This window comes from Erpetoichthys calabaricus, chromosome 6 (assembly GCF_900747795.2).
Source record: "Erpetoichthys calabaricus chromosome 6, fErpCal1.3, whole genome shotgun sequence".
In the NCBI taxonomy this organism is placed as follows: Eukaryota; Metazoa; Chordata; class Cladistia; order Polypteriformes; family Polypteridae; genus Erpetoichthys; species Erpetoichthys calabaricus.
Genome location: NC_041399.2, coordinates 126,088,294 through 126,105,846, shown reverse-complemented (window position 1 = coordinate 126,105,846; position 17,553 = coordinate 126,088,294). Strand labels below are relative to the sequence as shown.

The 17,553-nt window shown below is 37.9% G+C and overlaps 1 protein-coding gene across 4 annotated transcripts in view; it reads left to right on the top strand.

Moving 5' to 3' along the window:
* The first annotated feature begins 1,296 nt into the window (after positions 1 to 1,296).
* The window catches only part of LOC114653535 (receptor activity-modifying protein 3-like), a 202,468-nt gene continuing 186,211 nt past the window's right edge, over positions 1,297 to 17,553 (top strand). For all 4 annotated transcript variants that reach the window (XM_028803910.2, XM_051928906.1, XM_028803909.2 and 1 more), the window contains exon 1: positions 1,297 to 1,594. In XM_028803910.2, the coding sequence (XP_028659743.1) occupies positions 1,513 to 1,594 (82 nt within the window). In that variant the 5' untranslated portion in view covers positions 1,297 to 1,512. The remainder of the gene's footprint in view (positions 1,595 to 17,553) is intronic.

The following is a 17,553-nucleotide window of genomic DNA, read 5'->3' as shown; positions in this document are numbered from 1 at the left end:
CCAAAATTAGAAAAAAGTTGACTCTGTCCAAAGATTTATGGACCTAACTATATATTCCCACACACTTTCTGGACCTTGGCTTGCTATTTGTTGAAGAGAAAATGGCTAAATAAAATCTACTGTCACCCCAGGGTATCAAATTATAGGGCTTGATGATTATTAGATAAGCGTTACCTATTCGCTGAAATGCTCACTGATTTTTTCACATGACTGAACTTGGTATAAACCAGGTGCAATGAAGGTGACGGTAAACCTTAGGCTATGACTGTATTTTAATATTTACAATAAGAAAAAAGTAAAGAGTGAAAATTGATTGATGCCCCAAAAGAGCAGAATATCATATATACTTGTTTTAATCCCATGAGAACATAAAATCAATTAAATATATCTAGTAGCTTTTTAATTTACAATTTTAGCAGAGATTTGCTATCCCCTCCAGCTCCACTTCCCTTCTGTGCCTTACAAGTACTTTTCTGTTATGTCAATAAATAAAAACGTGTTGGCGACCTGATGGTTCAGTGTTTTACACAGGTGTATCACGGCTCCAGTAATCTTGACAGGAACCTTGGCCCAGCCACTGACCTGATTTTTGGACTACTGCGTGAGTATTCCCCTGGGTTCTTCATAAAAATAATAATTCATTACATTTATATAGCGCTTTTCTCAGTACTCAAAGCGCTATCCACACAGGGAGGAACCCACAATCTTCCACAGTCTCCTTACTGCAAAGCAGCAGCACTACCACTGCGCCACCTGTGAGGACATGGCCAACTCTTTCTTCACCTCTAAATCCAAAAGACATGCTGGTTAACTTGACCGTTTGCTCTAAATTAAGAAAATTAGAATTAGATAAAATTGAAGGGTTTTAAGAAATGGTCAGATGGAGGAACAATGAGGGTTGGATAACGCAGGCGCTGTGTGGGCTTGCTAAGGGAATCTGGTATCATTGTGCAGTTAGTTTAAAAATCTTTTAGTAATCTAATAGGTAGTTATCTGGAAACAAAGTTTAATCTATGCATTTCCGTTTGAGCGCAAGCCATTGGTATTACAATGAATTACTATGGTTTTGAGATATTTAGCGGGCAAGTGTGAAACTGTCTAAGGTTCAAAAACCTTTGGCAAGCTATAAACATGCTGGTATAGTACGTGGTGGCATAACTGGATCAAATTATTTGTTAGCACCGCAGCCCTTCAGGCAATGGCTAAGAATGTCATGCTGCCTCCGCCTCTTATTGTGCGAAGTATTACCAACGGGCGGTGGAGCGGAGAGAAGACGCGTTGACTAGGGACCCGCACTTCAGCTGGCACACGCAGCGCTCTGGGAGGAGCTGCTCTCTGCTGTCAGACTGACAATTGTGCTGTTTTAGGGCTACTATCAAGATCGTTTCGACATGGGAATCGCATCTAGTAGAGAAATATTACGGTTCAGAACCTCAGCAAATTAATTTGAGGTTTGATTTACTCAAAAATGATCGACTTTAAATATCTCCTCGTCGGCTGAGCTCTTATTGAATGGACAGTACTCACATTATCCTTATCGTAATGGATAAAAATGCATCCTTCATCCTAAAACTTGTCCTTGTTAGCATATGCGGTGAGTAGCGTGTTTTTGTTCTTTTTGGCACCTGCTTTTGTGTTTTAATTGAAGCTTGTGTTTTGATTAACTTGAAATAAATTGAAACGTCATAGAAAACGTGCAACTCTTTTTTGCACAAAATGAAAATGCAGATGTCTCCGTTTTGGTGAATTTCTAAAAATCTGAAAAAATTATAACATGGTGTTGATTTAATAGGCTACATTAATCGAGTTACAAAGGCAATTTTACTAATTTTCATCAACAAGAAAAGTTAAACCATGGTGCCCTACTGTATTCATCCAATCAATGCTGTAAAGCCTCGTGCTGAATGGTAAGGATTGTGAATTGACGTTTTCATGTTGGCTATTTTAGACGGTCTGTGTAAATCATGTATTTGAATTCCTAACTCATTTTCACATGAGTGATTGTTGTGAGGACAGCTTGTCTTCATGTTGAAATGCTGAAATTTTGAAGTGTGCATTTTTTCCTTCATGGTAGTTTGACCTTATGTTCCATGAGGCATGTGTCTGGCATGAAATCTTCAATTTTGACGTGTTAAATAAAATGCGCCTCTAAAATAATTTTAAAAATGGAGTCATATGAAGTTTTACTTTTTTTTAAACCATCGCCATCCTTCTCTTAACGCAGGCACGATGAAGGGATAGGGTATCCTCCTCAGCATTGTTCGCCAGGTTCACAGACGAACTCAGACTTTCAGTTTGGAGTTTTCCTTTTCTCTCGTGTGTTTTTCTTGGTCTCCGACTTCCTTCCTCTGTCGAAAGAGAGGTCAAGATTGATTAGCGAAACTAAATGAAGTGTGTGGGTGTGTCATTTGGCTAGCGATCCGGACCATGCCTTATCTTTGCTCGCTGTTGTGAGGTTTGACTCAAATTCCTTCGAGACTTCAAACTGTATAAAGAGGGAACGGAAATGCGTAGATAATATTAACAATTGCATTCTTATAATAATAATGAACAGTAAGTGGACGCAGCGTCTATTCCTGTCTGTGGTGTATTCTGTTTAAGGATGCATTCTGTTATCGTATTCTTGGTATTTGTTTTAAATGTGTACAAGTGTTGCATATTTTTATATCTGAAACACAGCCTTCAGCAAAACGGCTGAATATAACTTTATGTTTTAATAAGTGTTACAAATAACAGTAAAATGTGTACATGTTCCATAGACGTGTTGGGCACTCAGGTAAGGAAGGGGGACACAATCTTGGTTTTGTTCAGGTATTTTATTTACTTTCAAACAGTAAAATAGACATACCAATGATGCAGAAGATTGTGTTGTGCAACCTTCCACATTACAAACTCAGGAAATCACTTTGTTTTTATAAAAGGTGTGGAATTTAAATTTTTAGTGATATACTGAATTTAATGTTTCTGTAGAAATGCAATTAGAAACTTTTGAGAGAAACTATAGAGAGTCTAATTTCATTTTGTGGTAACTAAGTGGCTTCAATGGAAATCTGCATAAATATCAGTCTCTTTTCTCCACATTTTAGCTCTGAGTATAAAGTATGTAGATTATGTGCATTTAAACATTACATCGTACATTTCTAAATATTTACACAATACTAAACTGGTAAGTGAAATTGATGGAGAATGCTTAGATCATTTATAAAGTAGCTTTGACTTTCTCTCACATCCCAAGACATACAAGTTTACATATATGTTTTGAATAAAGAATATACACAGAGCAAGAAAACATGAACAGCAAGATATCATGATTGTCTATGGAAGAAACTTACACATAATTTCCACCACACTTCTCATCTATTTCTTTTTCTTCTCCTTTTGTCTTTATTATCTGGCCTCACTTCCTTCCTGTCTAATGAAGAGCTGCAGTGCTCTTCCTCCCATCTCTAGCTCCCATCCTGATGTTTCTTTTGCCATAGAAATGTCACTGCCTGGCATTCAATGCATATTACCTTCTGTCTGGTACTTTACATTTACTACTGTACCTCTGACTTGCAACATTTACATTTGTGGGGTCACACTGTAAAAAAAAAATAATGTTAAATTTATGGTAAAATACTGGCAGCTGGGGTCGCCAGAATTTTACCGTAAAAAAGAAGGTGACAATATTTTTTGGTCTATGGTACACTTTAAAAAATAATGTTACATTTACGGTAAAATACTGGCAGCTGGGTTGCCACAATTTTACTGTAATAAATAAGGTGACAATATTTTTAGGTCTACAGTATAATTTTGTAGTAAAAACTATTTGTTCTTTGCAACAAATTCCAACAGAAGGGAATGTTTAACCATAACCAGAAATTCATGTTGTGTAATAAATATGCCAATCAATAAACAATATGTATTGCCAGGGTCAAACCCCAGTACACAGTTTGCAGCAGTAAAGTAACAACAATCAATATCAAATATGTACCCTTTAATTATATACCCATTGAAAACAATTCAATGTTTAAGGAAGTGATGGCACGTTGTCTGGTGGGGAAGTAAAGTTTGCTTTTGTGGTGTATTGTGTCCTACTTATCGAATACAACCCACCATAAATCAGCTTCCATAACCTCAAAAAACCTTCAGCACACAGGGAAAAATAAGTCTGCTAACTTAGTTTAAGTTTTTTTCCCTACTATTCAAAAGTATGCGGTTCACCAGGAACAATATGGTAAAAGGGGGCATGTCCTTATGCAAATATCGTAACCGGTTTTACTGAAACAGTGATTTACCATATTACATTTTACGGTTGTTTACCTTTGCTATTTAACAGTTTTACACTGTAAAATTAACAGATTTTTTCAGTGTAACTGTAATGCATCAATAAATGACATCTAGCATATTTTGAAGGTAGAAAAATATCGATTTTACAGAACTTGGCTGTAAAAAATAATGAAATGTATTGTTTAAGATATATAGGTATTTTTCAGTAGAACATAAGATAACTTTCCTTTTTTTCAGAAAAGGTCTTTTACTTTCAACATTTACAGTATTTTTACCCTTAAATTTACTGACATTTTTTACAGTGCAGGCATCAAAAATATTCCTTGGTGGATGGTCTGCTCATGCAATAATTCAAACTTGACAATCCTTACTACCATTTAACAGGAATGAAGAATGGAATTATAGGAATGCCTTTTAATGGGGTCTTCTGGTCCTCCTCAACTCTGTAGTGGCTCACATTTTTTGAACATTTAAGACGATCTCCTTCTTGCGGCGTTATAAACTCCATTTGTCTTTTAGGAGTCATGCAGTACACTCTTTATAGTTATAACCTTCTCATGGCAACACATTCAAACATACCTATTATAGGCACTTTGCCTAGATGTGCATTTAAGATGTGCATTTTTGCGACAAAAGTTTGTACTTTGAGTTGTACTTTCCATGGTAGGACACTCCTTGGACTTATTTTCATGAGGTGTTTGTATTATTAGTCTCTTCAGCCCTGTCTTTTCTTAAATGGAAATAGTAGATTTATCCAAGATGGATGAAATTAGGTTTGTCTGGAATTAGCTTTAGGTAGATTTATCATTTAATGATTAAACAAGAATGGAGGTCAAGAAAACAAAATTGTTAAAATTAAAAAATAAACAATACATGAAGAAAAAATAATATTTTATAATTCCAAGAATGGACAGCATGATGGTGTAGTGGTAGTGCTGCTGCTTTGCTAAAAGAACACCTGGGTTTTCATTCCAGTTGCACCCTAAGTGGAGTTTGCATTTTCTCCCCATGTCCATGTGGGTTTCCTTCAGGTGCTCCAGTTTCCTTTCACTGTCTAAGACCTGCCGGCTAGGTGGATTAGCATTGATTACTTGGCTGGTGTCCATGTGTGGATTGGTATCTTGTTCATGTGTTGCTCCTGGCTGGTGCTGAAAATTACTGGGATAGTCTCCAGCAGCCCCACGACCTGACCCTGGATATTACCTGGAAATTTGCCCTGTGGCTGGCTTAAGCAAATATCTTTCTTCCAAGCGCCCCACAATGCCTTTCAGTGCCATTGTGACATCACAGACCTGTAGCAACCATGAGCAGAATTTTCACGCATGTTTATTGTCACTGGTTCTCAAGCACACAAGAAAATAAAGGATATGCCCTATCATGCTTGACAGTGTTTTGTGATATTGTCCCTCATCTCTAACTGATGTCTACTCATTTCAACAAGGTGAGACCCTCTTTTCCACTTGCAGTTGTAGTTTAAACCAACAACCCCGGATTTTCATTTTGCAAAATACATTAAAAAACTTGCAGCATTTTCATTTGAGTGCTGCATTAGCTGACCATAATGAGAATATTATAAGTGCTGCCACCAGATATATAACACTAATGCATGCAAATTAGCCTTATGCCCTGCTATGGTCCCAAAACAAGCCTTAAAGGAGCCATTTCCCTCCCCCTCCTCATCAGAAAACACAGAACACACTATGAAATAATAAAACAAAAGATTTATCAATTTACAAGGTGTTTCTTTTTCATGAAAGAATCTTGACAGTTAAATCAGAAACAAAACAGATTTTCTAGCTGATCCTGGAGCCATGCCAAACAATGAAACGAGCCTGTCCAACATCACCACTCATTGGCATGGTCAGTGTGTGCCCAAAAAATGGAACTCTTTGAGTGCAGTGACCTTAAATTTACTTACTTATTGCTAGTTTGTGGCAGTTTGTTGCATTTTTTTGTGGTATTACTTCAAACTGCAGCATTTTTTTGTTTTAAGGCACAGAGGTACAGTGGTTAACACTGCTCAGATCACATATTTGGTCACCATAATTGGTCCACCATAGTTGACCAACTTTTCATTAACACTTAGGGACACTTAAAAGACTATTGCACCATTATAATCCACTTCAGTTCCTCCCTCCACGTTGACCCCAGTGTATTTTATGGAGTTCAGCAAAGTTCAAGAAAATGTCCTTGATTTTGCTGAACTCATGGCAAAACGAACTCTGCAGGATTTTCTCATCACTTGTAATAATTAACATAATGATACATTTCACACATGACTGTTTGTGTCAGCATTTACAGTGCATCCGGAAAGTATTCACAGCGCATCACTTTTTCCACATTTTGTTATGTTACAGCCTTATTCCAAAATGGATGAAATTAATTTTTTCCCTCAGAATTCTACACACAACACCCCGTAATGACAACATGAAAAAAGTTTACTTGAGGTTTTTGCAAAATTATTAAAAATAAAAAAATTGAGAAAGCACATGTACATAAGTATTCACAGCCTTTGCCGTGAAGCTCGAAATTGAGCTCAGGTGCATCCTGTTTCCCCTGATCATCCTTGAGATGTTTCTGCAGCTTAATTGGAGTCCACCTGTGGTAAATTCAGTTGACTGGACATGATTTGGAAAGGCACACACCTGTCTATATAAGGTCCCATAGTTGACAGTTCATGTCAGAGCACAAACCAAGCATGAAGTCAAAGGAATTGTCTGTAGACCTCCGAGACAGGATTGTCTCGAGGCACATATCTGGGGAAGGTTACAGCAAAATTTCTGCTGCTTTGAAGGTCCCAATGAGCACAGTGGCCTCCATCATCCGTAAGTGGAAGAAGTTTGAAACCACCAGGACTCTTCCTAGAGCTGGCCGGCCATCTAAACTGAGCAATCGGGGGAGAAGGGCCTTAGTCAGGGAGGTGACCAAGAACCCGATGGTCACTCTGTCAGAGTTCCAGAGGTCCTCTGTGGAGAAAGGAGAACCTTCCTGAAGGACAACCATCTCTGCAGCCATCCACAAATCAGGCCTGTATGGTAGAGTGGCCAGACGGAAGCCACTCCTTAGTAAAAGGCACATGGCAGCCTGCCTGGAGTTTGCCAAAAGGCACCTGAAGGACTCTCAGACCATGAGAAAGAAAATTCTCTGGTCTGATGAGACAAAGATTGAACTCTTTGGTGTGAATGCCAGGCATCACGTTTGGAGGAAACCTGGCACCATCCCTACAGTGAAGCATGGTGGTGGCAGCATCATACTGTGGGGATGTTTTTCAGTGGCAGGAACTAGGAGACTAGTCAGGATAAAGGGAAAGATGACTGCAGCAATGTACAGAGACATCCTGGGTGAAAACCTGCTCCAGAGCACTCTTGACCTCAGACTGGGGCAACGGTTCATCTTTCAGCAGGACAACGACCCTAAGCACACAGCCAAGATATCAAAGGAGTGGCTTCAGGACAACTCTGTGAATGTCCTTGAGTGGCCCAGCCAGAGCCCAGACTTGAATCTGATTGAACATCTCTGGAGAGATCTTAAAATGGCTGTGCACCGACGCTTCCCATCCAACCTGATGGAGCTTGAGAGGTGCTGCAAAGAGGAATGGGCGAAACTGGCCAAGGATAGGTGTGCCAAGCATAGGTGTGCCAAGCTTGTGGCATCATATTCAACAAGACTTGAGGCTGTAATTGCTGCCAAAGGTGCATCGACAAAGTATTGAGCAAAGGCCGTGAATACTTATGTACATGTGATTTCTCAGTTTTTTTATTTTTAATAAATTTGCAAAAACCTCAAGTAAACTTTTTTCACATTGTCATTATGGGGTGTTGGGTGCAGAATTCTGAGGAAAAAAATTAATTTAATCCATTTTGGAATAAGGCTATAACATAACAAAATGTGGAAAAAGTGATGCGCTGTGAATACTTTCTGGATGCACTGTATAAGAAGGGTCAAAGTAGGCTGTATTTCCTATGAACACTCAGATCTTTTACTGTCTGCAACACTAGTCTGTTTTATGAGTGCTATTTTTTTCACTGTGGCATTCTGGAGGTAGGGGGGCATCAATATGAAAGTGGCAGACATTAAGAGGATCCATCCATCCATCCATTATCCAACCTGCTATATCCTAACTACAGGGTCACGGGGATCTGCTGAAACCAATCCCAGCCAACACAGGGTGCAAGGCAGGAAACAAACCCCGTGCAGGGCACCAGCCCACTGCAGGGCACACACACACCAAGCACACACTAGGGACAATTTAGGATTATCAATGCACCTAACCTGCCTGTCTTTGGACTGATGAAACCCATGTAGACATGGGGAGAACATGCAAGCTCCACGCAGTGAACCCGGGTCTCCTAACTGCGAGGCAGCAGCGCTACCCACTGTGCCACCGTGCCACCCACATTAAGAGGATAAACAAACCAATTGTGTAAAAGAACGATAGACATTTGGAATAAGCTACCTAGTAGTTGCAAGTTATTGCTTAGATGTGCAATAACTTGTTTGTTCTTCTCACATGAATTTTGTTCTCAGAATGTGCAATATTATTATGAGAAGTATTTCAAACATAGTATGCTATTACTGTCTAGAATACTAGGGATTTTGTAAGATACGTACATGCTTAGTATTTATTGTATTTCATTACCATGTACCTGAGCTTAGTGAATGATGATCTATTGTGCTTTATTTTGATATTTATATTCCATTTATATTTTTTATTTTATATGCAAATTTTTATACTTGCCCTTAGTGTTACTTGTGCCTTTATCTATGTATACAGTTGTAACATGAACAATTTCCCTCAGGATTAATAAAGTTTTCTGATTCTGAAACAGAGTAATATAGTTCATACACAAACCAGCAATATATGGACACAAACCCATATAGTTCATATGAATGAAACCAGTACTCTACACATTCAAACCAATAAAACATACATACATACCAGTACTAAATAGTCATAAACCAATAGTGTGAACACATAAACCAAAGCATTACACACAAAAATATTATTTATGCCGTGTTTTTGCCCCTCATAACAAAGTTCAGACCTTTATGTCAGAATCAGTCAGCAACATTGTTATCTGCATTATTGACTCCTGAGCTATTATTTACTGAACTTAAATGTTCTGTAGATGGAGGTGCTGGACTTCTTTACTAACTGCTAAGAGCTGTGTTTCATTTGAAATCATTTTGCACGTGACAGGAGCTTGCTAGTGAATCAGTTAACACACTTGCAATCATCGGACATCTGATTGGTGAGATCGTGCTTGGTTTGAAAACTGCTGATGTAATTGCTAATTAAGAATAATACATTGATGTTTAGGATAACTCAGATATGTGGAAAAACATGAGGAGTGCAATTACTGCATACTTTGGTGTAATTAGAAATTAGCAACATCTAAAGGACAAATAAAGATTTTTGAACATTAAATCAATACATTTGAACTGTAGCTGACACATGGAACTGCCTTGATAAATAAGGGACTTCTACTGACCCTTTTCCTACATGATCTAGGCAAGAAAACAGATAGCTCTTGCACAGACTACAGAAATAGCGGCACATTTGGCATTATTTGGGTAGGTTATCAAAAAATGCATCATCCCCACAGTGCAGCATGTTCATGACAGCATCATGCTGTGGGAATGCTTCTCTGCATTATCTGGATGGCTTCTCTGGATAGTTTGTGAGGATGGTAGGTGTAATGAATGCAGTAAAATACAGGGAAGACCTTGATGTAAACCTGATGCAATCTACAAAAAATCTGCACCTTGGGAGAAGATGTGTTCCTCAGCAACACAACAACCCCATCTATAAAGTCAGGGTTACACAATACTTTTTATAGGCACTATATGTATTTTTTTAAGAATGCATGGATGGAGTAAAGAGCCTGTGCATTCATTTTTATTAATGAAACAATGTCTTGTAAATGACCAGAACATTGATGATCTACATTTCAGTATTGAATTCACCAATGTCATGTACAGTATGCTACTTACTCCTTGCAAGACAGTTTTGAGAAATTTTGCAATTAATTGAATGTGCATTTAATGAAAAATAATGAACTTCACCTGACCAGATATGCTTCTTTACAATATTTTGATGTCACATGTATTTTTTGTTGAAATGGCATTTTACTTTTAATTTGGCTTTGTTTGCCTTTTGGAAGATGCTTCTCTCATATATCAAAGAATGGGACTGTTAAATTATTTACGTCTTTGTATGCTACAACATGTACTTTTGTGTCTCACTGTCAAAAAGTGTATTAACTATTATAACTTTAAGTGCTGTGGTTTGATTTTTTCAAGGCAGGTTTTGAACTCTAACATTTACAATAAAAATATTTTGCAAATGAAAAACAAGGAAAGAGTGCTTCTCCTACCACTTGTCCAGTACCTATGAAAATAAACTTCCCTGTGCTTGTAGCAATATAACAATGATAATATACCTTGTTATAATTTTTAATGTTATTTATTTTTTGCTATTTTCTTTGTTTCTGATTCTTATTGTACTCTGTTTGGATGAGGAAATCACAGTCCTTAGAGGATTGAGGAACAGTGTTTTTCACTGTTTTGTTTTTCTGTATGCCTGTTTATATTTTATTCATTTCTTGCAGGAAATAAATGATACACAGCTGAAGTTTAATAAAATGTTATAAAGTCTGATTAGCTTTTAAGTTAGATTTTTTTTAAACTTATTTTGCAGTTATAGGATTTGATCCATTGGAAAGGTAAGCATTATGTAGGCTGAGGATTTTTGCTTTTTCTTAAATAATTTTGATACAAATGTAACTTTTTAAAATTTAGCAAGCTATTGAGAAAATGCTGCATTAAGCACTAGAGTCGTCTTTGGTCTTCTTGAAACTTTTAAGAACATTTATCTATGTGCCTTTTACTTTCACTGAAGTTGAATGATTAGCCTATACAAACTATATGCTATATAAAACAAATATACAAGGTGTATAAAAATGTTTGGTCATATTTTTAAAACTATATAGAAACACTATTATAACATTTTCTTGTAGGTTGCATAATATATCCTTGTTTTTCATTCGTATATTATAAAACAAAACAATGTCACAAGGTTAAAAAGAGTTCTTATGAATAAATAAACTTAAAGGATAAGTTTGTATTTTTCTTGTCAGTTATTTCTTCACAATCATGGCATATATTAATTGTACTATAAAGTGAAATGTCTTTTATAAATTTAAAAAGTACCTGGGGCCTCATGTATAAACGGTGAGTACGCACAAAAATGTTGTGTACTCCTGTTTCCACGCTCAAATGATGTATAAAACCTAAACTTGGTGTAATGTCACGCACATTTTCACAGTAGCTAAAACCCTGCTCGGTTTTTCAAACTGGCGGCACCCAGCGTCAAAGCAGTACTTTTGTTCCAGTGTGGTTTCCCTTTATTTTTTAGATCCACATCCCTGATGCGGCTTTATCGTATACACTGAAATTAACCGCATATTGTTTATTAGTTTAAGGCATCTGATTGTAATTAACCTGTAACAATATAATGGTTCACTGAATAGCCAAACTATTCCAAATACCATAGCTGCTTTAGCATTGTTACTCTCACTGCACCTTCTTCTTATTCTTTCAGCTGCTCCCCTTAGGGGTTGCCACAGCGGATCATCTTTTTCCATATTTCTCTCACTGCATCACTCGGAGTATTTGTATCACTGTGTCAGAGTGTGGAATCACAGCTCTACAGTTGCTGATCAAAAAGATAATTATCGGTATATAGCATCTAGCACACGCTGCTTCAGCCATGCTGCCTATTTGTCATACGACAAATACTTCAGAGCCTTTCCTGTACTGACCTCGCGGTTCAGAAACAGTTTCATCCCAAGAACTATAAACGCAATCAATCAGTCCATCAAGTGCTGCTTGTAGAACTGTTTATACTTATAAGTACAATTACCTCACTGTAAACTTGCGATACAGTCATAATATTGCACAACCTAAGACACTTTAGCGTGTATTTACATATGATAACGATATCATTTTTGAGATGAAATGCAGCAAAATATGTTTATTATATTATACAAATAAAACTTTAACTTCATTTAAATAATCTATATTGTTAATAATTAAACATGCGAGGACACCGTGTCACAGCGCTAACTAGTTCAGGGATTGTTCCTGCCTTGTGCTGTATTCTTGCTGGGGCTAGCGCAACACTGAAAGGATAGATGGATAGAATAACTAAACATGTACTATGAAGATATTTCAATGTTTCTTAAAAGTTTTGAAGAATCTGCATTCTCAGCTTACAGATAGCTTTACATCTATTACAGAGCTGATTGTGTGGCGATTGGGTATTTGTAGAAAGAAAAGGAAGGACAGGAATTGGAGGTTAGTACGTTTGAAAGAGACAGTACTGCTGCAATAAATTATTTCATCTAAGGTTGTGCACGGCGCAGCAAGCATCTTGTATGAGGCATGAACAATCTCTGGATGTGGCACCAGCTCATCACTATCACTGCGCCACCGTGTTCCCACATTTAATAACATGCTTTAATTCCTATCATCATGAGAATTATATGAAGTATACACCTCAGTATTTAATTTATTCAGAGAGCTTTAATATCACGAATATAATGGATTCTGTGTCCTGTCGGAGGAAGAGAAAGGCCGTTTAAGAAGCAAATAGTGATTCACACACATAGAGTACATAGAAGAACACATACAAAACAAAGCATTTAATGTGCTACTTTAGTTACAAGGGGATTTGAGAAACTAGTAAATTAACACTAGAATTACCAGATTCTATGAGTAAACTCGTAAATCCGGCCCACCTTAAATCCGTTTGCACCTCTCTGTCAGCGTCTTTTGTCCTGTAAATGTGCCGATTAAGACAAGCAGCAAGCAACCTGCTATTCCATCCCCCCACTGTCGCAGAAAGTTCACAAAGTTCTCCCAGCTCATGCCTTGTTTGATTATCTGGGAGTGAGTGAACTGCTTGAGTTTTAGAGTGGAAATAATAGATCGTTATTTGGAACACATGCATTTCATGTGTGTTCCGTTTCTGCAGTATTCTGTGTAAACACATTGTTAAAACAGAAACTTTTTCATATTTTAGTAATTAATGTTACAAAATGTAGGCATAAACTATAGAATGTGTGAAGCCTGAAGTCCAAAGATCAAATAAACACTTTCACAAAAGGTTCAAGGATGATACAAGTGGAGTAGTGGTAAGATTTGCTGACTTATAATCAAGAGTCCCCGGTTCGATCCTTACTGTCTCCTGTGTTTGCTGTTTTCAGTAGTGAGTTGCTCTTATTGTTAATATTATACGGTACACACATACATTTGGTTTGCGTCTGTAACAGACCGTGTACATTTACAGTACTGTACTTGTAAAAGTTACCTTTTTTTTCACTTTTATTCTTTCAGTCACGATCACCATACATACACCGCCCTAAGGATCTGACACTGTTAGTTTTTATTTGAAACTGGGAGTAACTGGAGATGTGAGTAGTGTTTTGAGGGAATGGAACTGGACATTCTCTGATCTGGAGGGATGAAAGCTGACACACAAACACTAGTGAATCTGCCTTCTTTGTATCTCACCGTCACTTTATATTTTTTTATTCAGTTTTATTGAGTGTTCCTGCTGCACTGAATAAGCTCACACCTTCTGGTGCACGATGTCGACGCAGCACGGTGAAAAAAAAAGAAAGAGACAAATATATGGGACATTGGGTATAAATGTATGATACTTGTAAAAGTTGGCTTTTTTCAGTTTTATCCTCTCGATCACGATCACGCTGTAATACCCACCCCCCTGCCTCTCCTAATCTGACTCTAAGTAACAGTGCCAGCATAAATTCACACCCGATCTGACGCTGTTCGTTTTCAAATAATATTGCATTAGTGCGCTGATGTTTTCTGATTCATTTTATACCCAATGTCCCATATATTTGTCTCTTTCTTTTTTTTCTCCGTGCTGCGTTGACATTGTGCACCAGAAGGCGTGAGCTTATTCAGTGCAGCAAGAACACTCAATAAAACTGAATAAAAAAAAATAAAGTGATGGTGAGATACGAAGAAGGCAGATTCACCAGCGTTTGTTTGTCAGCTTTAATCCCTCCAGATCAGAGAATGTCCAGTTCCATTGCCTCAAAACACTACTCATATCTTCAGTTACTCCCAGTTTCAAATAAAAACTAACAGCGTCAGATCCCTAGGGTGGTGTATGTATGGTGATCATGACTGAGAGAATAAAAGTGAAAAAAAGGTAACTTTTACAAGTACAGTACTATAAATGTACACGGTCTGTTACAGACACAAACCAAATGTATGTATGTACTGTATAATATTAACAATAAGAGCAGCTAACTACTGAAAACAGCAAGTACAGGAGATAGTCAGAATTGAACTGGGGACTCTAGATTATAAGTCGGCAAATCTTACCGCTATGCCACGGAAGCTGTTGTATCATCCTTGAACCTTTTATGAAAGTGTTTATTTGATCTTTGGACTTCAGGCTTCACACATTCTATAGTTTAGGCCTACATTTTGTAACATTTATTACTAAATTATGAAAAAGTTTCTGTTTTAACAATGTGTTAACACAGATTACTGTAGAAACAGAACACACATGAAATGCATGTGTTCCAAATAACGATCTATTATTTCCACTCTAAAACTCCAGCAGTTCACTTACTCCCAGATAATCAAACAAGGCATGAGCTGGGAGAACTTTGTGAACTTTCTGCGACGGTGGGAGGATGGAATAGCAGGCTGCTTGCTGCATGTCTTAATCGGCACATTTACAGGACAAAAGACGCTGATGGAAAAGTGCAAATGGATTTAAGGTGGGCCGGATTTACGAGTTTTCTCGTAGGCTCTCGGTAATTCTAGTGTTAAACGATTTTAAGACGAAGTTTATGATGTTCTACTTTATGACAAAATAAACTACGTGATTAAAGTGGAAATTTCGTGATTAAAGTTGACATTTCAAGCTTTTTTCCCACTGTGTCCCAATTTTTTTTCTTTTCTCTGTACCCTAATAAGCCTTCATATGATACTCAAACGGGGGGCTTCGACTTGCCTTTTCACGGCGACTTTGAAATCTGACAACTTCTTTTTTATTTCAGTCACTGGGCGACTTTGTGAACTTGAGCTTTCGAGTTTCTCCGACACTCTATGTCACTCGATCAACTTCCTTTTGTTGTTTATACCACTGTTTAAACCAACAAATAGTATGTTTTTCTTTGCCTCCACTTGGGATTCGCTGAAATTCTTCTATTTACAGTACAGTTTATTTTTGTATAGCCCAAAATCACACAGGAAGTGCCGCAATGGGCTTTAACAGGCTCTGCCTCTTGACAGCCCCCCAGCCTTGACTCTCTAAGAAGACAAGGAAAAACTCCCAAAAAAACCTTGTAGAGAAAAAATGGAAGAAACCTTGGAAAGGCAGTTCAAAGAGAGACCCCTTTCCAGGTAGGTTGGGCGTGCAGTGGGTGTCAAAAGAAGGGGGTCAATACAATACAATGCAGTTCACAGAACAGAACAGTTCCTCAATATAGTAAGAAATAAAAAATATAAATTTTAGAAGTACAGAGCAGAATTTAGAGTAGATGATATATCCCATGATAAGATTTGGATTTGTGGAGACCTCATCCTTCAAGCTGCCTCCCCCATTTGGCCATTCCACGGCTGAAACAGTGCTGGGCCAGCCAATTCGATGAAAGGACCCCTCTTTCCCACGATTCCTGCGATCCTCCATCTGGGATGACTTTTCCTTAGGCAGGCAAAACAACTTGGCAGGTGGGCCATGGCACCAAGTGCCACATTTGAGTACCGAAAAGAAAAACAGAATAAGTGAGGGTTAGTATACAATTATAACTGTCATGTTACTTATGTTTAAGTGCTAATGACTAACAACAGAGATGCAGTCTGTACAGTTAATCAGCAGCTCTAGTCAGGATATGCTAAACTGAAGTAGTGAGTCTTCAGCTGGGATTTAAAAGCTGAGACCGAAGGGGCATCTCTTATAGTAGCAGGCAGACCATTCCACAGTTTAGGGGCCCTGTAACTAAAAGCTCGACCTCCCACTGTTATTTTATCAATCCTTGGAACCATAAGCAGACCGGCATCTTGAGATCTTAATGTGCGCTCAGGTTTGTAAGTCATGATAAGTTCAGACAAGTAAGCCGGACCTCGACCATTTAATGCTTTATATGTTAAAAGAAGGATTTTGAAATCTGCCCTAAACTTAACCGGGAGCCAGTGTAAGGATTTAAGAACTGGAGTTATGTATTCGTATTTTCTTGTTCTTGTAATAATTCTCGCAGCCGCATTTTGGATTAACTGGAGGTTGTATAAAGATGTATATTGTGTATAATGTATATTTCCTCCCGTGCTTTTGCCATTTCCTTTTCACAGAACACTGAGCTTAAGGGCTATTTATATTGATTTGCATATTCAAAGAGGCGTCATTCTGGGAGGAGTATGGGGAGTGGCAGCAGGAACGTGCACGTGCGTTACTTTTCACGCTGACCAGGATTTATGGAGCGGAAGAACATGGAAGTTGGCGAACGCACAGATTTATACATCAGGAGTTATTTTGTGCGTACGAACATTTCCGCTTTTGTCCATACGCCATGTTTTAGTGTGAATTCTATGCACAGCGTTATGCATGAGGCCCCTGGTCTTTTCTTGCAGCGTTCAATAGGTACATGAGTCCATAGATAACTGCAAAAAGCCTTAAAATTTAACAAATATATCCAGTTTGAAGAACCAAATGTTTCAATTTAGGGAAATACGCATTCCACATTTATTAAGCATCCTTGTGATAATGATAAAACAGTAGAAATAATTATTTTATCACAGATTCTTGCATCTAATATTCTAGTGGAAAGAATATATTTCCTGTTTGCTTGTCTGCTTCCCTTTGCTAAACTACAGTAATCCCTCCTCCATCGCGGGGGTTGCGTTCCAGAGCCACCCGCGAAATAAGAAAATCCGCGAAGTAGAAACCATATGTTTATATGGTTATTTTTATATTGTCATGCTTGGGTCACAGATTTGCGCAGAAACACAGGAGGTTGTAGAGAGACAGGAACGTTATTCAAACACTGCAAACAAACATTTGTCTCTTTTTCAAAAGTTTAAACTGTGCTCCATAACAAGACAGAGATGACAGTTCAGTCTCACAATTAAAAGAATGCAAACATATCTTCCTCTTCAAAGGAGCAAATAAATCAATATGGCTGTTTGGCTTGTAAGTATGCGAAGCACCGCGGCACAAAGCTGTTGAAGGCGGCAGCTCAC